General features: G+C 42.2%; 1 protein-coding gene across 1 annotated transcript in view; it reads right to left on the bottom strand.

The window, feature by feature from the left end:
• Positions 1 to 22,672, bottom strand: part of LOC138764064 (vitellogenin-like) — a 140,970-nt gene extending 118,298 nt beyond the window's left edge. The window contains exons 1-5 of the mRNA XM_069939371.1: positions 22,451 to 22,672; positions 21,634 to 21,654; positions 21,389 to 21,540; positions 5,340 to 5,591; positions 2,508 to 2,669 (exon numbers count right to left, since the gene is read on the bottom strand). Coding sequence (XP_069795472.1) covers positions 2,508 to 2,669; positions 5,340 to 5,591; positions 21,389 to 21,540; positions 21,634 to 21,654; positions 22,451 to 22,490 — 627 coding nt within the window. The 5' untranslated portion in view covers positions 22,491 to 22,672. The remainder of the gene's footprint in view (positions 1 to 2,507; positions 2,670 to 5,339; positions 5,592 to 21,388; positions 21,541 to 21,633; positions 21,655 to 22,450) is intronic.
• Positions 22,673 to 23,077: the final 405 nt, after the last annotated feature.

Genomic DNA, 23,077 nt, shown 5'->3' with positions numbered 1-23,077 from the left:
GCACCCAAGGAGAATGATTAAAAAGTAAACCTACTCGTGCAAAAAGTATTAATGATCAGTATCCCATAGTGCACCTGTAAACATTTTATTTGTAAGTAGGGATCAGTGTGGGGACCGACTCGGGGCTGTGGGGAGAGAGTGGAGCAGTGGGATCAGTGTGGGGACTGACACAGGGCTGTGGGGAGAGTGCAGGGCAGTGGGATTAGTTGAGACTGATACAGGGCTGTGGGGAGAGAATGAGGCAGTCGGGATTGAGACAGGGCTATGGGGATAGAGCGGGATAGTCGGATCAGTGTGGATATACAGTAAACAATTTCCTATAGCTAGCATTCGCTTTTTCCAAATTGCTGTTTTGCTTGGGGTATCTGAATAATTATGGGGCCACAGATGTATATATGGTTAGACATTGCCCAAACACATCTGAACTCGTGTGTGAAAAAAAAATGGATGCAAGGAATGTTAAAGTTTGGCCAGCCCTGAGCCAGAGGTGGTAAATCCATGGAATTTGTTACCACTGGCAGTTCATGAACCTATCAATCAAGAGCCTATCAATCACTGCCTTAAATATACCCAATGAATTGGAGACTAATTGATGTGCTTGAGCATCCAAGGTTATGGGGAGAAGGCCGGGCAGTGGGGCTGAGTGGGAACATGGATCAGATCACGATTAAATGGTGGGACAGGCTCGATGAACTGAACAGCCTATTTCTGTTCCTGTTGCCTATGGTCTTATAAGTGGTGGGTATCAATGGGTAAAATGGGTAGATATGAAGTATGGGCATTTATCAATCAATAGACATCGTTTGACTTTCCTGACCAGCCTGAATGTCTGGGCTACAGGATGAAATTGTGAACTATTTAGCAGACTGGCTTCCTTAGACAAGGGAAAAGAAAATATGTGCAGTTCTGGTCTCCTATCTTGAGGAAGGATGTACTGGCTTTGGAGGCAGTGCACAAGAGGTTCACCAGTTTGATTCCAGGGATGAGAGGGTTGGCCTATGAGGAGAGATTGAGTCGTCTGGGACTGTACTCGCTGGAATGTTGAAGAATGAGAGGGGATCTTGTAGAAACATATCAAATGATGAAAGGCATAGATAAAATAGAGATAAGTAGGTTGTTTCCATGGGTAGGGGAGACCAGAACTAGGGGATAAAGCCTCAAGATTCAGGGCAGTAAATGGAAATGAAGAGGAACTGTATTTCCCAGAGGGTGGCTAATCTGTGAAATTCATTGCCTATTGAAGCAGTGGAGGTGACCTCAGTAAATATACGTAAGACTAGGTTGGAGGGAGTTTTACATAGCAAGGGAATTAAGGGATATGGGAAAAAGACAGGTAGGTGGAGATGAGCCGATTATCAGTTCAGCCATAATCATGTTGAATAACAGAGCAGGTGCGAATGGCTCTTATTTTCTTAAAATCAATGTTGTTTGCACAGGACAACATCATGGTTCAAAAGAGAATATGCATTAGATCTGATGTCATGAGAAATAAAAACAGGAACAGGCCATCGAGCTGGGTTTGACATTCAATGAGATTATCTCAGGCCCACTTCCCTGCACTGCCCCTGTATCCCCTGATCTTTTACTGGCTGAAAGATTATCAGACGTAATAATGTTAAGGAATAGGAGGAGGAGAGGTCCGACTATGTGAGTGCTTCAGGAGATCACCTACTTTTGGAAAAAGGCACCATTAGTGTAGCAGTTAACGCAATGTTGTTACAGAACTAGTGATTGGGACCAGGGTTGTATGTTCTCCCCATGTCTCTGTTGTTTTTCCCCAGAAGCTCCGGTTTCCTCCTACCCTTCAAAACATACTGGGGGGTTATAGGTTAATAAGGGCAGCGCGGGCTCGTGGGCCAAAATGGCCTGTTATCATGGCTGTTTGTCTAATTATAAAAATTTAAGAAACTACATCAGCGGGAAAACTTGCCCATTAACAAGCCAGCCATCATCCAGTGTGCCAGAGAGCTAGTCCCTGAGTGTGCTGTTAACTTCTCAGCAATAGTGCACATGCTATGCAATGCTCCAGCTTTGCCGAGGACCTTCCCCACAACCAGGTGGAAGTCGTCTAACTGAGAGAGATATCTGGTGGTTGATATCTGGAATGCTCTGCTAGAGGAGGAGGTGGAATCACATTCAATTACTGGGTTGAAGGACACTTCAATTGGAAAGACATACTTCCCTAATGTGGGAAAACGAAATTAGTATTGGAGGGCCAAATAGTCTGCCCCTATGTGGTAGAACTCTATGACCAATGAACATCGGGGCAAGAGCTCAACAAGAAATTCTATAGATGCTAGGGCCAAGTACAATACATAATTGCGCTGGAGAAACTCAGAATATCACACAGCATCCAGAGGAAACAAAGAATAATCAATGTTTCAGGCCTGGGCTCTTCATAATTGAACTGCAGAAAAGATGGGAATGGACATTGATGAGTACCACCTGTTTATACCCTTTCCAACTTCTTGATGAAGCAGCCCAAAACCCTTAACATCTGCATTTACCTGATGACAGGTCTCGCACGGCTGGAAGTTAGCACTTCCCTTGCTCTCTGAGACCTTCTCGTGGCAGTTGTTCAGATCCTTGGACTTGGTGACGGTGACGTGTCTCGCTTTCCTGTCTTCTTGGATTGTGTAGCTCACCTGACAGATGCCTTCCAATCCATTCTAGGCATAACAACAGTTGGTTAATGCATGCACAATTCAAGACTCGGAAGACATCACCAGCACTCCGCCTTTCTGTCTCCTCTATAATACCCCAAAACTCTAAAGGATTGGAGACTGTAGTGGGCAATTATAGGGACTATGATTTTAATTTGCCTTCCTGCTTCGAATGTTGTTAAACATTTTGTAACTATGTAGTTTCCTGAGAATTTTAAAATTCATAATTGTATTCTGCATGGATAGCACATCAAATGAAGCTTTTCACAACAGCTGTTTTTCCATTGGGTTAGACAAGATCTAGAGATCATGAGTTAAGGGTGAAAGGTGAGCTGAGAGTGAGAAATGAGCCAAAGTGGGGAATGGGAGCTCAATTTTGACATTTAAGAAAAATTTGGACAGGTGCATGGATGGGAGGGGTATGGACTTGATGCAGGTCAATGGGACAAGGCTGAATACTAGTTTGGCACAGGCTCGAATGGCTGAAGGGCTTGTTTCTGTGTTGTAGTGATCTATGGTTCTATCAGTTTGTTTAGTTTTATTGAAAAGAGAGTTTTTGTCATATTGGCTTTCATACATCAAAGTATAGAGTATAGGAGCTGGGATCCTAAAGTTATGCAAGTCATTGGTGAGGTCAAAGTTGGAGGATTGTGTGCAGTTTTGGTCACTTAACTACAGGAAGGGGGCAGAGAAAGAGGGCAGAGAAGGTTACTAGGATGTTGCCCAGAATTCAGGAACCAAGTTACAGGGAAAGACTTTATTCCCTGGTGTGCAGAAGAATGAGGGGAGATTTGATAGAGGTAATTAAAATTATGAGGAGGATCAACAGAGTAAATATAGGTTAGCTTTTTTCCACTGAGTGTTGGTGAGATACAAACCAGAGGTCATGGGTGAAGGGTGAAAGGGGAAGAGTTTAGGAGGAACATGAGGGGAAACTTCTTCACACAAACAGCGGTGTGGAACGAGCTACCAGCTGAATTAGTAAATGCAAGCACAATTTTAACATCGAAGAAGAATTTGGACAGGTACATGGATGGGAGGGGTATGAAGAGATTGGTGCATGTCAGTTGGACTAGACAGAATAATACTTTGGCACAGACTAGAAGGGCTGAAATGCCTGTTTCGGTGCTATAATGTTCTATGGTTCTATCATTGTTTAATTACCCACACATTCATCAACATTATCTTCCTTCATCACTGCCAGTTTGTGTGAGTACTAGATGTATAACAAATAATACGCAGTCTCCCAGGTTATGACACTGTATGTTAGTTGGCCTGTTCACAAGTCGGAAGTGAACAAAAGCAATTTTGACATTTAAGAAAAATTTGGACAGGTGCATGGATGGATGGATGGGAGAACATGCGAACTCCTTACAGACAGTGATGGGAGGAGTGGCCTCACTGGCTCGGTGAGTGAGTGATCAGCTCAGCGCTTCCAGCTCTGGTCGGCTGGACCCAGTCTACCGTGGTTACGCCTCGGTGGTGGTGGTGATGGGGGTTCTAGGTAGAGAAGGAACATGGAAATGTCCCATTCCCGCCCGGCAGAGGAGGCCAACTAATCCATCCCCGTCCATCCCACCTGTCTCCAAAATACTCATTCTGATGCCCTGGGAGTCTATAACCCGGGGAGGGCCTGCAGCAACAGATGAGTACCATTTCATAAACATCGAGCAGCCAGAGGCACGCGGCACACGGGGATATCAATATCTCAGGTTACCCAGAGCAATTGGTGCAGATCTAGTAGATCATCTCCTCTCACATAACCTCGCTACTCTTCTATCCCTTCATTCTTTCTAAGCTGTGGCAGGGTAGTGGGTAGTGTCTGTTCTCCCAGTGACCTGAGAGGGGTTTCTCTGGGTGCTCAGGTTTCCTCCGACGCGAGAAAATAGCTGGTAAGTTAATTGAGTTCACAGGCCGGAAGGTTCTTTTACTGCATCATTAAAGGTGTTACTTGTCGTACTACATATAGGATGTCTAGCAGCTTGGTACATGTGACTATATGGTACATGTAGCAGCAAGTGCCGCTACTGATAGAGCTGCTGCCTTTGGAGATCCAAGTTCGATCCTGACCTCCGAAACTGTCTGCATAGAGTTTGCATGTTCTCACTGCAACTATGTGGGATTCCACCCCCATCCGGGCACTTCACTTTACTGCCAAATCCCGAAAATCTGCGGATTGCCAGGTTTGACTGCTGTAAGTTGCCCCTAGCGTGTCGGTAGGTGGTAGAATCTAGAAGAGTGGATGGAATTGTTGGGAGGATCCATGTGAAAATGGCTGGTTGATTATCAGTGCAGTCTTTTGTGGGCAGAAGGGCCTGTTTCTACTCCCCATTTCTGCATGGTTGCCTGTGGAATCTCTTCACCATGGACTGCTGCTCACCACTCAGTGGTCACTGAACAGGGGCGGCACAGTTGGCGCAACACTCTTCCAGCCCCAGCCACCTGGGTTCGAATCCGGCGCTGTCTCTGAGGAGTTTGTCTGTTCTTCCCATGACCTATGTGGGTTTTCTCAAGGTCCTCCCACCTTCCAAAAACATTGGAAGATTAATTGGGAGTAATTGGGCAGCATGGATTTCATGGGCTGGAATGGCTTTATAATTAAAGTGATAGGAAATTAATGTTCTCTCATCACTGAATGCTACATTCTGTGAATGATCATACTCTGAAGTAAAATACCTCTTGCAGCTCATAGATATTCTGATTCTTCTTTATGCTGATCTGCAGGATGTTGAGGATGCCTCGGTGGATGTTGACAATGTTTTCAGGAATGTCTGGATGGGCGAAGATCTTTCCCACTCGTCCCCGGCTGTACTCAAACATTACTGGCTGGCTCAGTTGGGGGCTCAACTTCCGAGTCAGCTTCCGAGCTGGAATAAAGTTCTCCTCTGGCCAAATTCCACTGTACTCTTCAATTTGTGGGGAGATGACCTTGAGGATAGAAAAGAGTCTGATGTTTCACAACAAAACTAAATGTGTATCGACCTTTGAATTGCCAATTTTTTTTCTCCATGTTTCATTGATTATACAGCAAAACCCCAGGTATCCGGCACCTATGAGGATTGGTAGATGCCAGATAAGTGAATTTTCTGGTTGCTTGAGATGTGTGTTGTGTGATTGGCTAACTAAAGGCGAGGTGCACCAATGTAAAACTTCCATACTTTTTTACCCACTTATTTTCCGGATTTTATTGGTTGTTTCCCCAGTTTTTTCACAGCTTGAGACTGGTGGTTGTTTGAATTCTGAATAACAGGGGTTTTACTGTAATAATTACCATGGTTCTTCACCACCCTGACAGAAATATATCATCATTCCTTTGCCGTGTTGTGTCTAAATCAGGGCTTCTGCTCAGCAGAGTATTGGGACTGCGGTGAAAGTCAGAAGAAGTACATCCAGCTGCAGCTCCTGGCAGACCATGAGAGGAAGCTGGACCATATCTTTCATTAGTTAATTTAATTACCCCTTCATGACACATAACATCCCAATCCTTTTGAGGTATAACATAAGTTAAATCGCTTTCCCATTTATTTCTAGATTTCTCCAAATTCGGTTTATCCATAGTTTCCTATAACAATTAATTCATTTCTGAAATAAAACCTCTCTTTGGTATAAAGGAAATCAAAGATTCAAATTTTGTTAACTCAGGTAAACTCATCTCTTTTCCATAATTATCTCTTATCAAAGCTCTAAGTTGGTAATACACAAATAAAGGATTTACTGGTGTCCCAAATTTCTCCCTCATTTGATTAAAAGAAAGAAACTGTCCCTCTTCAAAACAATCCTGAATCACTTTTATGCCCTGAAAATACCATATCTTTAAATACCTATGAAACATTGAAAAAGGAATAAGCTGATGTAACGGAGTTTGAATTGATAATTAACCTTTGTTCCTATAACATCATTTATTATAACCCATATCTTTAACAAATGTTTTAATACTGGCATATCCTATCCCTGCAACAAATTCAAATTCCACTTATATATAAACTTGTGTACATCAAATTCAGAAATGCAGGCTAACTCCACCTTGGCCCGACTAGGAGGCTGATTAATATCCATCATTCCACTAACAAACTTCAACTGTGCAGCTTCATAATACTTTTGAAAATGAGGCAACTGGAGTCTACCTAGTGCATATTTCCATGTCAATTTCTGTCAGGCTACTCGAGCTAATTTTCCCTTTCATAAAACTTTCCTCACCACCTTATTCAAATCCTGAAAAAACCCTTTGAAAGTGAACATGGAATTGGCTGAAATAAGTATTGAATAGGAAGAAAAATATTCACTTTAATACAATTTACTCGATCCATTAATGTTAATGGAAGATCCTTCCATTTAATCAAATCCATTTAAATCTTTTTCACAAAGGTACATAATTTAACATTTAGAAAGATTGATAATTTGCATTCACAGTTACCCCTAAATATTTAATTTTAACCGACCGTCTTAATTTTATATTTTTACATTCTTTATAATCCCCTTCCAAAATTGGCAATATTTCACTTTTATCCCAATTCACCTTATACCCAGATAACTCCACAAATGGAACTAAACATTCTTTTAAATATTTCATAGAATGTTCTGGATGTGTCAAATCAATCAATACATCAGTGAATAAATTAATCTTATATTCATCATCTGCAATTCTTATCCCTTTAACCTTGTTGTTCTGTCGAGTTGCCTGAGCTCATGGTTCAATGACCAATGCAAACAAGGCTGGTGACAATGGACAACTTTGATGAGTTGATCGCGATAATTTAAATGGCAAAATGTTTGGCCATTTGTCACCACCCTAGCAATTTGATTTTTATACAATGCCTTAACCCAACCAGTAAAAAGAGGGCTGAAATTAAACTTCTCCAGCACCTTAAATGAAAAATTCCATTCAACCCTCTCAAATGCTTTTTCCGCATTAAGCGCAACCACCATTGGTTGGTTGGGATGCTCTCTTGATGCACCAATCAACGCTAACAATCTAAGAATATTATCAGACACACATCTATTCTTAATAAAACCTGTTTGATCTGTATGTACCAACTGAGATAAATATTTACCAAGTCTATTTGCCAATACTTTAGCCACTATTTTATAATCCACATTTAATAAATAAATTGGTCAAGACGAAGCTACATTCAATGAATCTCTATCTTTCTTTGGAATCACTGTAATTATCGAACTTGAACAAGATTCAGGTAGTGACTGCTCTTCAGTTATTTGTTGCAACACGTCCCTAAATACAGAAAATAAATCTTCATAAAACACTTTATAAAATTCCACTAAAAATCCATCATCACCTGATGACTTTCCATTTGGCATCTCTTTTTTCTCAAAATCTGTAAACGGAGCTTTCAATTCCTTTACCTCTTGCTCTCCTAAAACCGGTAAATTTAACTGTTTTCCCTCAGAAGTATACAATTTCTGATCAAATGAATAACATAGAAACATAGAAAATAGGTGTAGGAGGAGGCCATTTGGCCCTTCCTTTTGATCATGGCTGATCATCCACTCAGTACCCTGTTCCAGCTCTCTCTCCATACCTCCTGATCACCCTAGTCACAAGTTCTAAATCTAACTCTCTCTTAAATATAGCTATGAAACCGGCCTCAATCACGTCCTGTGGCAGAGAATTCCATAAATTCACCACCCTCTGAGTGAAAATAATTCTTCCTCTTCTCAGTCCTAAAGGACTTCCCCTTTATCCTTAAACTGTGACCCCTGGTTCTAGACTTGCTCAACATTGGGAACAATCTTCCTGCATCTAGCCTGTCAAATCCCTTAAGAATTTTGAACATTTCTATTAAATCTCCTCTTAATCGTCTAAACTCCAGCGAGTACAAGCCCAGTCGTTCTAGCCTTTCTTCATATGCAAGTCCCGCCATCCCTGGCATCAATCTGGTCAACCTTTTCTGCACTCTCTCCATGGCAATGATGTCCTTCCTCAGATAAGGAGACCAAAACTGAACACAATACTCCGGGTGAGGTCTCACCAAGTCAGGCTGTGAGTCAGAGGAGGAGGAGCTTGCTGAAAGTGAGGAGAAGGTAAGCTATTAAAGTCGGGGCTTACCAGGGCTTGGGCCTACTTGGTTCGGCTGGGAGTCGGAGGAGGAGCTTGGAGAGAGTCGGGCTGTGAGTCAGAGGAGGAGGAGCTTGCTGTGTGACAGGGTTAATTGGTCAAGGGGCCAATAAAAGGAGTGAAAGGGGGAGGAAGTGGCCAGCGAGGAGTGGCTCAGTGAGTGAGTGGAGCAGTGAAGGAGTAAGACTTCCTGGCTTTGGCTTATCAGGCTTCGGCAAAAGCAGGCAAGGAGAAAAGGTAAGCTGAGTTATTTGCCTTCGTATTCAGAGTTATGCCAATAGGGTTAGTGCTCTGTACTGGGTGTCAGATGTGGGAACAATGGGTGACCTCCACCCTCCCAAATGGCCACATCTGCACCAGGTGTACCGAGATGCAGTTACTAAGGGACTGAATTAGGGATATGGAGTTGCAGATTGATGACCTGCGGCTTGTAAGGGAGAGTGAGGAGTTAATCGACTCAACTTTCAGGGGGATAAATACTCCAGAACCCGTGTCAGGTAAGTGGGAAACCGTCAGGGGGGGAAAGAAAAAAGCGAGAAAAACGGAGAGCACACCAGTGACTATCCCACTCAGCAACAGTTATGTTGTGTTGGATTCTGTTGAGGGAGATGACCGGACAGAAGATGGCCATGGGCACCAGGTCAATGGCAATGAGCCGGGCAGAGTGGTGCAAAAGAAAAGGAAAAGGAGAAATGCAGTAGTTATTGGGGACTCCATTGTCAGGGGTACGGACAGGAGGTTCTGTGAGCCAGATAAGTATATCCGCATGGTGTGCTGCCTCCCTGGTGCAAGGGTATGAGATATCACAAATTGGGTCCAAAATATTCTGAGAGGAGAGGGAGAGCAGCCTGATGTCTTGGTACATGTGGATACAAACGACATTGACAATGGAGGTAATGAAAAGGGATTACAGTGAGCTGGGACGAAAGCTGAAAGACAGGAACGCGAGGGTGGTGATCTTGGGATTACTACCTGTTCCAAATGCAAGTGATGAAAAGAATGTAAGGATAAGAAAAATGAACGTGTGGCTGAGGTGCTGGTGTACAAGGCAAGGATTTGGCTTCTTGGATCATTGGGATCTCTTTTGGGGAAGGCATGATCTTTACAATAGGGACGGGTTGCACCTAAATCCGAAAGGTGTCAACATTTTGGCAAGTATGTTTGGTACAGCAGTGGAGCAAGGTTTAAACTAATTTGGCAGGGGTATGGGAGCCAGAGTGATAGGGAAAAGGGTAGGGAAGATAAAGTAATGGTCAGGAAAAGTAATGTTGGGAGGAGAAAGTAAAAAATCAGATGGTGCAGTGAGTTTTCGGGTCAATGACAGTGTTAAGAAAATTACAAAGAAAAATAGTGGGCAGAAAAATCAAAAGAAAAGGTTACAGAAGTCACTAGATATTAAAAGGACAAAGAGCATAAGGGCTCTTTATCTGAATGCCCGCAGTATTAGAAATAAGGTTAATGAACTGGAGGCGCAAATCGGTACCCATGCCTGTGATTGGGTCGCCATCACGGAAACATGGCTACAAGGTGACCCGAAATGGGAATTAAACTTTCAAGGGTATCAGGTGGTGCAAAGAGATAGACAGGATGGTAAGGGAGGTGGAGTTGCACTCTTAATCAAAGATGACCTCCAGGCAGTAGTGAGAAAGAATAAAAGATCTAAAGAGTATAATGTTGAGTCCATTTGGGTATAGATAAAGAATAACAAAGGGAAAAAATTATTGGTGGGTGTTATCTATCACCCACCAAATAACAATAGTTTAGTGGCACAGGAAATAAATAAGAGAGATAAGTGATACGGCAGTAGTCATGGGGGACTTTAACTTCCACATAGATTGGGAAAATCAAGTTGGTCAGTCTTAGATACAGGTGGAACTACTAGTAGTCAGGGAACAGAGGGGCCTGGCCCTCCTTGGATACAGGTGGAACCACTTGTAGTCAGGGAACAGAGGGGCCTGGCCCTCCTTGGATACAGGTGGAACCACTTGTAGTCAGGGAACAGAGGGGCCTGGCCCTCCTTGGATACAGGTGGAACCACTTGTAGTCAGGGAACAGAGGGGCCTGGCCCTCCTTGGATACAGGTGCAACCACTTGTAGTCAGGGAACAGAGGGGCCTGCCCCCCCTCTTAGACACAGGTGGAACCACTAGGTCGTGGGAGTCTGGAAGAGGACTTCATAGAATGCATCCTCGATAGCTTTCTTGAGCAACATGTTAAGGAACCCACAAGAGAAAATGCTCTCCTGGATCTCGTGTTGTGCAATGAGATAGGTAGAGTAAATGATGTAATAGTCAGAGACCATCTGGGAAATAGCGATCATGGTAGGATTGAATTTCTCATTCAGATGGAAGGGGAAATAGATCTAAAACTAATATATTATGCTACCATAGGATGAGGGAGGAATTGGGCAGAGTGGACTGGGAGCACAGGTTCATTGAAGAAACAGTTGAGGAACAGTGGAAGATTTTCAAAGAAATATTTTGTAATGCTCAACAAAAATATATTCCGGTCAGGAAAAAGGGCGGCAAGAGATGGAAAAATCAACGTGGTTAACAAAGGAAATAAAGGAGAGCATAAAATTGAAGGCGCAGGTGTACAAAGCTGCAAAGAGCAGTGGGAAACTGGAAGATTGGGAAAACTTTAAGAGACAACAAGGGGTTACAAAGCGGGTAATAAGAAATGGGAAAAAGGATTATGAAAGTAAATTGGCACAAAATATAAATCAGAAAGCAAAAAATTTTATATAAATATATAAAATGGAAGAGGGTGGCCAGAGTTAACATAGGACCCTTGGAGGATGAGAAAGGAAAACTGGTAGCAAAAATTGAGGAAATGGCCAAGGCATTGAACAAATATTTTGTGTCAGTCTTCACGGTGGAAGACACGTCCAGCATGCCCAAGTGCGGAGTTAAGGATGCGAATATTGGGGATGGCCTTGATAAAATAGTTGTTACAAAGGAAGTAGTGATGGAGAAACTAATGGGACTAAAGCCAGACAAATCACCTGGTCCTGATGATATGCATCCAAGGGTTCTGAAGGAAATGGCAGAAGTTATAGTTAATGCATTGGTGGTCATAGACCAAAATTCCTTGGATTCTGGGCAGGTCCCGGCAGACTGGAAGACAGCAAATGTCACACCACTTTTTAAGAAGGGATGTAGGCAGAAGACTGGAAATTATTGGCCAATTAGCTTGACGTCTGTAGTTGGAAAAATGCTTGAAGCCGTCATTAAAGATGAAATAGTGAAACTTTTGGAACGAAAGGGTTCAATCAGCCAGACGCAGCATGGTTTTAGAAAGGGAAGATCTTATTTGACAAACTTGTTAGGATTCTTTGAGGATATAATGGGTGTGGTGGATAGAGGGGAACAGGTTGATGTTGTCTATTTGGATTTCCAGAAAGCGTTTGATAAGGTGCCGCACAAGAGACTTCTCAGTAAGTTACAGGAAAGTGGACTCCGGGGAAGTCTATTGGCCTGGATTGAAAATTAGTTGTCTGACAGGAGGCAGAGAGTCGGGATAAGTGGGAGTTTTTCAGGTTGGCAGAGAGTGGTAAGTGGGGTACCGCAGGGGTCAGTGTTAGGCCCACAACTGTTCATCATTTACATTGATGACTTGGAGGAGGAGACAAAATGTGGTGGAGCCAAGTTTGCGGATGACGCCAAATTGAGTGGAAGAGCAAATTGTAATGAGGATGTGGAGAGTCTGCAGAGGGATAGAGTTAAGCTGGATGAGTGGGCAAAGGTCTGGCAGATGGAGTACAATGTTAGTAAGTGTGAGGTTATCCACTTGGGCAAGAAAAATAAAAGAGCTGAATATTATTTAAAGGGTGAAAAACTACAGCAAGCTGTTGTGCAGAGGGACTTGGGAGGGCTTGTGCATGAATCGCAAAAGGTTAGGTTGCAGGTGCAGCAGGTTATTAAGAAGGCAAATGGAATGTTGGCCTTCATCGCTAGAGGAATTGAATTCAGGAGTAGGGAGGTCATGTTGCAACTGTATAAGGTACTGGTGAGACCGCACCTAGAGTACTGTGTCCAGTTCTGGTCTCCATATTTGAGGAAGGATATACTGGCTTTGGAGACGGTCCAGAGGAGGTTTACTAGGTTGATCCCTGGGATGAAGGGGTTGACTTACGATGAAAGATTAAATCGTCTAGGATTGTATTTGCTCGAGTTCAGAAGAATGAGAGGAGATCTTATAGAAACATATAGGATTATGAAGGGTATGGATAGGATAGATGTAGGAAGGTTTTTTGAGCTGGCTGGGGAATCTAAAACGAGAGGACACAGTCTCAAGATTCGGGGGAGTAGATTTAGCACAGAGATGAGGAAAAATAGTTTTTCCCAGAGAGTAGTGAATGTTTGGAATTCTCTAACCAGGGAAGTGGTTGAGGCTGCCTCATTAAACATATTTAAAATTTGGGTAGATAAATTTTTACATGATAGAGGAATTAGGGGATATGGGGAGAAGGCAAGTAGGTGGAGTTAGGTCATAAATTAGATCAGCCATGATCATATTGAATGGCGGAGCAGGCTCGATGGGCCATTTTTGACCAACTCCTGTTCCTACTTCCTATGTTCCTATGTTCCTATACAACTGCATCAATACCTCTCTGCTCCTGTACTCGATTCCTCTTGATATGAACGCCAACATACCATTCACCTTTTTTACTGCTTGCTACACCTGCCTGCCCACTTTTAATGACTGATGCACAGCGACACCCAGGTCTCGTTGCATCTCCCCTTTTCCTAATTGGATACCATTGATATAGTACTCAGCCCTCCCATTCTTTCCTCCAAAGTGGATAACCACACACTTACCCACATTATATTGCATCTGCCATGCATTTTCCCACTCACCCAACCTGTCCAAGTCACCCTGCACACTCTTAACAGCCTCTACGCAGCTTACAATGTCACCCAGCTTCGTGTCATTTGCAAACTTGGAAACGTTGTTTTCTATTTCTTCATCTAAATCATTAATATATATTGTAAATAACTGGGGTCCTAGCACTGAGCCTTGTGGTACCCCACTAGTAACTGACTGCCATTACAAAAAGTACCCGTTTATTCCTACTCTTTGCTTCCTATCTGTCAACCAATTCTCTATCCACCTCAATACCATATCCCCTATACCGTGTGCCTTAAGTTTTTATAGTAATCTCCTGTGTGAGACCTTATCAAAAGCCTTCTGAAAATCCACGTAAACCACATCTACTGGTTCTTCCCTATCCACTCTACTGGTTACATCCTCAAAAAATTCAATAAGATTAGTCAGACATGATTTTTCCTTCATAAAACCATGCTGCTCTGACCAATGAATTCACCACTTTACAGATGTGCCGCAAACACATCTTTAATAACTGACTCTAACATTTTCCCCACTAACCAGTCTATAATTCCCTGATTTCTCTTTCCCTCCCTTTTTAAAAAGTGGAGTTACATTAGCCACCCTCCAGTCCTCAGGAACTACTCCAGAATCTAGAGTCTTGAAAAATTATCAACAATACATCCGCTATTTCATGTGCTACTTCCATAACATTGGTCATTGATTTCCTGAGGTTTATTGGTAACTATTGAATTCTTTTTAACAGCATTAATAGTTCTCGATACTTGTTCCATTTTTAATTGCCAAGCTCATACCTTATGAGCCCACTCATAATAACGTTGCTTGGATCTTTGAATTAAACGCTCATACTGATATGTTCGTGAAGTATTATAATGTAATTTCAACTTAGTTAATGCCGCTTTCTTATCTTCTATAACCTTCTTCTGAAATTCCTTTTCCAACTCAGTGATTTGTTTCTCCAACGCAAAACTTTCCACCAGATACTTTTTTTTTAACTTTCAATAGAATAACTAATAATTTGACCACGCAAATAGACTTTTAAAGTATCCCACATTACAAAATGACTACTTGGAGAATTAGCATTTTTAGTCAGAAATAAAGCAATCTGTTCCTTAACAAAAGTAATAAACTCTGATTTCTTCAATAACATACATTAAATCTTCACCGGTCAGTTGATTACAACACTTCAGAAACTACACAAGAAATAAACAACATCTTATATTCCAGCCTGCACTACTCTAGCCTGCAAATGTGCCGAAATAAAAAAAAAACAAATCTATTCCAGAGAAAGAATCATGTCTATATGAACAAAAAGAAAAGTCCTTTTCTGTTGGATTTATTCTCCTCCAAATTTCAACCAAATTCAAATTTTTCATCAAAGATCCTATTTGTGTCGCCATCTTTGATTTCCTTTTACTTTTTGGAGATCTATCCAGTAATGGACCCAAAACACAATTAAAATCCCCTCCAACCAAAATATTTTTATTGGCTTGATTTAATGTTATGAAATCCTCAAATATAAATCGATCATCGTCCACATTAAGTGCATAAATATTCAACAATGACCATGGTTCTGCAAAGATTTTACAATTCACCATCAAAACCCTACCAGCAATCTCTGTAAATGATTCCAACTCAAATGATAGTTTCTTATGAATCAGAATCGCTACACCCCTTGCTTTAGAAATTAACTGAACAGGCCTGTGTGCTGGACAATATGGAAATTAAGGAAGTGGATTGTTGGATTTTCTTAAAAATATCAAGATTAATAAGTCCACGGGGCCAGACACTATATACCCCAATCTGCTGTGGGAAATTAGAGAAGAGATAGGTGGGGTAGGAGCTATGATCTTTGAATTCTCTAAGGCCATAGAGATTGTGCCAGAGGATTGAAGAATGGCAAATGCAGTCCCTTTGTTCAAAAAAGGTAATAGGGAACATCCTGGGAATTATAGACTGGTGAGTTTTACATCAGTGGTGTCTAAACTAATGGAGAGGATTAATAAATATAGGATTTATGAGCATTTGTACAGTCTACTCAAGAATAGTTAACATGGCTTTATGAAGTGAAGTCAAGCCTCATGATTTTCCTTTAGTTTTTTGAGGAGGTAACAAAAAGAATGATGAGGGTAGGGCAGTAGATGTGGTCTATGTGGATTTTAGCAAGGCATTTGACAAGGTTCCCCATGAAAGACTCATCCAGAAAGTCATGAGTCATGGGATTAGTGGCAAATTGGCTGTAGGAATAAAAAAATTGGTTTGTAGGAAGAAAACAGAGAGTAGCAGTGGAAGAAAGGTATTCTACTTGGAGGTTTGTGACTAGTGGAGTGCCACAGGGATCTGTTCTAGGACCCCTGCTCTTGCAGATTTTTTAAAGTGATCTGGATGAAGAGGCAAATGCATGGGTGAGAAAGTTTGTGGATGGCAGTAAGGTTGGAGAAGTTGTGGATGGAGCTGAAGGTTGTCAAAGTTTATAAGAGGATATAGTCTGGATGTAGAGTTGGGCAGAAAAGTGGAAGATGAAGTTTAATCTCGATAAGTGTGAGGTGATGCATTTTGGAAGGACTAACTAGAAGGCTGAGTACAGGGTTAATGGTCGGATACTTAAGCGTGTGGAGAGGGAGGTTGGTGTGGAAATCCATACATCTCTCAAGTTGCTGCACAGGTTGACAGGATAGTTAAGAAAACCTATGGGATGCTAGGCTTCATTAATAGGGGGATTGAGTTCAGGAGTAGAGAGGTCGTGTTACATTTCTACAAATCTCTGGTGAGACCACACTTCGAGGATTGTGTTCAGTTCTGGTCACCTCATTATAGGAAGGATGTGGAATCTATCGAGAGGGGGCCGAGGAAATTTACCAGGATGTTGCCTGGATTGGAAAACAAGTCTTATGAGGCAAGGTTAGCGGAGCTGAGACTTATCACTTTGGAGTGCAGAAGGATGAGAGGAGATTTGACAGATAAGATTATGAGAGGATAGATAGGGTGGACAGCCAGTGCCTGTTTCCCTGGGCAGGATCAGAAAACGACCGATGACATCTGTACAAAGTGAAGGGAGGGAAGTCTTAAACATTTTACTTTATTTTCAATCACACCTAAACATTTAACTGTCACTACATTTTGCTGCTTTAGATGTGACAGAATTGGAGGAGTAAGAGGGGGAGGTGTGGCATTACTTGTCAGGGAAGATATTACAACGGTGCTGAGGCAAGATATACTGGAGGGCTCATCGAGGGAGGCAGTGTGGGTAGAACTAAAAATTAAGAAAGGTGAGGTTACTATTATGGGGGTATATTATAGGCCTCCACATGGGGAAAGGGAACTAGAAGAGTAAATGTGCAAGGAAATAGCTGAGATGTGCAGTAGGAATAGGGTGCGGATGGTTGGGGATTTCAATTTTCCAAACATAGATTGGGAAACGCAGTCATTGAGAGTGCAGAATGGCTCAGATTTATACAATGTGTTCAGGATTGCTTTTTAGAGCTGTATGTGGAGATGCCCACTAGAAGGGGAGCGGTGTTAGATCTGTTGTTTGGGATGAAATGGGGAGGTGTGCGTTGGGGAGAACTTTGGTTCCAGTGATCATGGGTCCATTAGGTTTAGCTTAATTATGGAAAGGTATAGGTTAGGTCCGATGTCGTTGGTCTTCGAGTGGGGCTAGAGTTGAAGAAATGAGAGGGATTTGCAGAGAGTTGTGTGGGCTGATCTTTTTGCTGGAAAAGATGTAGAGGAAAATTGGAGGGTATTTAAGGGTGAGATTTTGAGAGTATAGGATATTTATGTTCCAATCTGGCCGAAAAGCAAGACCAAAAGTTCAAGGGAGCCATGGATTTCTAGAAAAATTAGGAAGTTGGTTTGGGATAAGAGGGAGGCCTATGCTAAATATAAGAAACAAAAGATTGATGAAATGTATGATGGTTACTTAGATTGCAGAAAGAACCTTAAGAGGGAAATTAGAAAGGCTAAAAGAATGTATGAGGAGTCCATAGCTAATAAGGCGAAGGTGAATCCTAAGGGTTTTTACAGATATGTGAATTGTAAAAGGAGGGTTAGGGATAGAGAAGGTCCACTGGAAAATAGGAACAGTGGACTATGTGAGGAACCGTATGAGATGGGGGAGATATTGAATGATTGGTTCTTATCTGTATTCACGAGGGAAAAGGACATTGGAATATGTGAGATAAGTGAGGCAAATGGCTTAGTTATGGAAAGGATAGAGATGAGTAAAGCGAGGGTTTTGGAGCTTCTAGGGTTAATAAAGAAGGATAAATCTCCTGGTCCTGATAGGATTTTTCCGAGGATGTTAAGGGAGGTCAGGGGACAAATAGCGGGGGCTCTGACAGTGATTTTTCAACGATCACTGGAGGAAGGTGTGGTGCCACAGGATTGCAGGGTTACAAATGTAGTTCTGTTGTTTAAAAAGGGCACAAGGTGCAGGCCAAGTAATTATTGGCCAGTAAGTTTGACTTCGGTGGTGGGGAAAGTTATGGAGTTTATTCTTAGAAATAGTATGTACAAATATTTGGATAGGCAGGGATTGATCAGGGGCACCCAGCATGGGTTTGTGGAGGGAAAGTCATGTTTGATGAATCTTGTTGAGTTTTTTGAAGAGGTGACAAAAAAAGTGGATGAAGGTAGGGTGGTTGATGTGATCTATTTGGATTTTAGTAAGGCTTTTGATAAAGTTCCACATGTAAGGGTAATAAGGAAGGTTTAGTCACTAGGGATTAATAGAGAAATAGTGAGATGGGTTCAGAGGTGGCTGGGAGATAGACAGCAGAAGGTCAGGGTGGACAACTTCCTGTCAGGATGGAAAACTGTAACGAGCGGGGTGCCTCAGGGATCGGTGCTGGATCCCTTGTTGTTTATCATTTATATTAATAATTTAGAGGAGGGTGTGTAAACTGGGTAAGCAAATATGCGGATGATATGAAAATAGGGGGAATGGTGGACAGTGAGGAAGGTTTTCTTGGATTACAGAAGGATTTGGTTTGTTTGGAAAATGGCAGATGGAATTTAATGTAGACAAGGGCAAGGTGCTTCATTTTGGAAAAAATAACCAAATTAGGACATATGCAGTTAAGGGGAGGGCATTGAGGAATGCAGAGGAACAGAGGGATCTTGGAGTTATGGTACAGAGTTCCTTGAAGGTGGATTCCCTTGTAGACAGGGTGGTTAAGAAGGCATATCGTATGCAGGCTTCATAAATCACAGTGTAGAGTATAGGAACTGGGAGGTGATGCTGTGACTGTTTAAGGCATTGGTGAGGCCAGGTTTGGAGTATTGTGTTCAGTTCTGGTCTCCAATTATAGGAAAGATATAGATAAGGTGGAGACGATGCAGAGAAGATTTACCAGGATGTTGCCTGGCTCAAAATACCTAGAGTACAGAGAAAGATTAAGGACACTGGGACTTTATTCATTGGAACGTAAATGGTTGAGAAGGGATTTGATCGAGGTATTCAAAATTATGAAGGGAATAGATAGACTAGATGTGAGTAGACTTTTTCCCCTGAGGCCAGAGGAGGTTGGAACAAGAGGGCATAAGTTAAGGGTAGGTGCACAAAACTTTAGGAGAAATGTTAGAGGATGCTCAGAGAGTGGTGGCAGAATGGAATGACCTTCCTGAGGAAATAGTTGTGGCAGTGTCCTTTTTGTCATTTAAGAGAAGGCTGAGCGTGTACATGGATATGAGGGGGTTGGAGGGTTATGGTTGAAGAATGGGACGGAGGAATCAGTGGAGTTGTTTAAGTGAACCGGCGTGAACTCGAGGGGCCGATATGGCCTGTTTCCAGCTGTAAACTATTATATGGTTATATTTTCTTTGGCTTGGCTTCGCGGACAAAGATTTATGGAGGGGTAATGTCCACGTCAGCTGCAGGCTCGTTTGTGGCTGACAAGTCCGATGCGGGACAGGCAGACACGGTTGCAGCGGTTGCAAGGGAAAATTGGTTATATAACTTTATTCAAATAGCTGCTATGACCAGAGCCCGACCAATGTGCTCTGCTGGCTGAATATTTGGTCTCATCATCCAAAGGTTCATGTGTTACCATAGAGAACATTTACTTTTACAATTTTAATCAGTTTTTTTAATCTATTATTTTATTCTTGTTTATTTTAATTTTTAAAATTTATATTCCTTAATTTTTCCCCCCCCGAGTTTCTTGAGGATACCAGTTGCATGAATTCCGGATACTAAGGGTTTTACCAGCCCCCCTACATCTCCATCGGGCACACAAAACTCAAAACGGTCAACCAGTTTACCTATCTCGGCTGCACCATTTCATCAGATGCAAGGATCGACAATGAGATAGACAACAGACTCGCCAAGGCAAATAGCGCCTTTGGAAGACTACACAAAAGAGTCTGGAAAAACAACCAACTGAAAAACCTCACAAAGATAAGCGTATACAGAGCCGTTGTCATACCCACACTCCTGTTCGGCTCCGATTCATGGGTTCTCTACCGGCATCACCTACGGCTCCTAGAACGCTTCCACCAGCGTTGTCTCCGCTCCATCCTCAACATTCATTGGAGCGACTTCATCCCTAACATCGAAGTACTCAAGATGGCAGAGGCCGACAGCATCGAATCCATGCTGTTGAAGATCCAACTGCGCTGGGTAGGTCACGTCTCCAGAATGGAGGACCATCGCCTCCCCAAGATCGAGTTATATGGCGAGCTCTCCACTGGCCATCGTGTCAGAGGTGTACCAAAGAAGAGGTACAAGGACTGTCTAAAGAAATCTCTTGGTGCCTGCCACATTGACCACCGCCAGTGGGCTGATATCGCCTCAAACCGTGCATCTTGGCGCCTCACAGTTCGGCGGGCAGCAACCTCCTTCGAAGAACACCGCAGAGCCCACCTCACTGACAAAAGACAAAGGAGGAAAAACCCAACACCCAACCCCAACCAACCAATTTTCCCCTGCAACCGCTGCAACCGTGTCTGCCTGTCCCGCATCTGACTTGTCAGGCACAAAAGAGCCTGCAGCTGACGTGGACATTTATCCCTCCATAAATCTTCATCCGTGAAGCCAAGCCAAAGAAAAAAAAATTATATAGATATATAGATATAGATATATAGATATATATATATATCTTTGGCTTGGCTTCGCGGACGAATATAGATAGATAGATAGATAGATAGATAGATAGATAGATAGATAGATAGATAGATAGATAGATATATATCTATATATCTATAGATATCTATCTATCTATCTATATATCTATATAGATAGATATATCTATATAGATAGATATATCTATATAGATAGATATATCTATATAGATAGATATATCTATCTATCTATATCTATATCTATATATATATATCTGTCTATCTATATTTATATATATATATATATATATATATATATATATATATAAAACTGCAGATACCAGAAACCTGAAATAAAACTGCTGGAAATACTCCATGTCTGTGAAAAGAGATTCTCCTTGGTAACATGCAACTGTAACTCTCTTTCTATCCTCACAGATGCTGCCTGAATTGTCGAGATTTTCCAGCATTTTCTGTTTCAATGTCAAATCTTATCCCTATTTCCTCTCTGAGTTTTCCATTGGCCACCAAGAGTCCTTAATCTTTTCCAGAATATTTTTCATTCAATTGAAAAGGAGATAGAAATCTTAACATGACTTTTCAGCTCAGGAGCAAAGGGCTTTAAAATGAGGGATTCCAGGAACTGGTTTCCAATGAGGGTGCAAGGAGAGAACATCTCCTCCTGACGGCAAGATGGCTTCAATTATGCCAGGTGGCTGCATTCGCAGAAGGTAAAACCTCCTTACCTTGAGGAGATGGTTCTTCTGCCCCATTGAACTAATTTGCACTTTGCTGGTAATCTTTAATCCTCCCTTAGCCAAGCCATCGTCTGGGAGGCCAGTCAACACCACCCCTTCGTACTGGTAAAGATAAGTTTTCTTTTGACCGAAAACAGGCTCTGCAAGTGAAAGCAGTCAGTAACCGATTTACTGCCAACAGGGTCTGTAAGTTACTAAAATATAAATTTGGCAATCTTAGAAGAAATTCTTACCATAACGCACTTGCTGGCTTCCTGTGAGGACAAAAACACAAAATGAAAATCTTAAAACCAATAGAAGGTTCATGAAATAATTATCAAATATTACTGTGAGATTTTACTTAAAATTTCACAGAAGAAATTTGTCATAGTTAGAGAGATGGAACGTGAACACAGGCCCTTCAGCCCTCCTAGTCCAAGCCAACCCATTTACACGAGCCCTACATTCATCCTACATTCTCCCCGCGTTTCTACAGTTTATCTGCACACTCGGTCAATTTTCAGCAGGCCTACTAACAAGACCATATGCGTATCTTTGGAATGTGGGGGTGGGGGGGAGAACCATGTGGGGGTGGGGGGGAGAACTCGCGCAGTCACAGTGTGAAAATGAAAACTTCACACCCACAGCGCTTGAAGTTGGGATTGAACCCGGGGTCTCAAATCTAAAGAGAGGAGGCCATTTGGCCCTGCAGATTGATGGTGTGCCCAATTGGTCCTGATTTCCCCACCTCCTCCTTACAGCCCCAGCTAAACTTTCCTTATAACACATCAGCCAGTTCTGACACATGTTGCTCGAGATTTGCTTGCATTCTTTTGGTAGATTTCAAAAATTCACAGAGTAAGAAACAAACCGTCTCATTGACTTACAACTTTTTTTGCCATTTAATCCAAAATCCTCTGTCTGTTGCCCGTTCTACACCTTTTCTTGATCTCTTAACCACATCCTGTACAGTTTTGTCTCCCTGCTTCACCAAGAATCCTCATCTCTGACACCAGTAAATCCCTTCACCGCACTCTCCAAGGTCTGAAGGACGAGACAATATAAACTTACCCACAAAGCCAAAGGCAAGTGCAAAAATAATCCACCTCATTGTTATAAACAGCAAGGGAACTGATGTCTCTCTCTCTCTCTGGCCCTTTATAACAATTCCTCAGATGCAGCTGTTCACAATCATCCTCTTGTGTGACCAATCCCTTTCCCATAGGATTGGCTGGACTTGCCCATTAATGAAGGGGAAGGTATCAAACTTTTCACAAAGTGGCTGAAGTCCATCTGTGGTCAAGGTCTTCAATGCCTCCCACTGACGGCTTGTCTGTTTCCAGCGTTTACTTGCAGTTGCTCTGCGTTGTATTTGGCACCATTGACCTGTGTGGGTTAATGTGACCCAGATTTTGCTCAACTCGTCATCTCAAAATGCTTTTCTGGCTTTTTAATATTCAAAATATAGCACCATCAACTTTTGGAATGCATTTGTTGACTGTGTTGTTTTTAAAATGCAGTTCAACACAATGCTGTTAAAGTGCCAATGACCCAGGTTCGAATCCGGAGCTCTCTGTATGGAGTTTCTATGATATCCCTGTGTCTTCATGGGTTTTTCCTGGGCACTCCGGTTTCCTCCTACCCTCCAAAATGTACGGGGGTAGTCGGTTGATTTGTGTATTTGGGCGGCATGGACTG

The sequence above is a fragment of the Narcine bancroftii genome, chromosome 5 (assembly GCF_036971445.1).
Source record: "Narcine bancroftii isolate sNarBan1 chromosome 5, sNarBan1.hap1, whole genome shotgun sequence".
In the NCBI taxonomy this organism is placed as follows: domain Eukaryota; kingdom Metazoa; phylum Chordata; class Chondrichthyes; order Torpediniformes; family Narcinidae; genus Narcine; species Narcine bancroftii.
The sequence above is the reverse complement of the archived record's forward strand: the minus strand, read 5'-3'. Positions and strand labels throughout refer to the sequence as shown.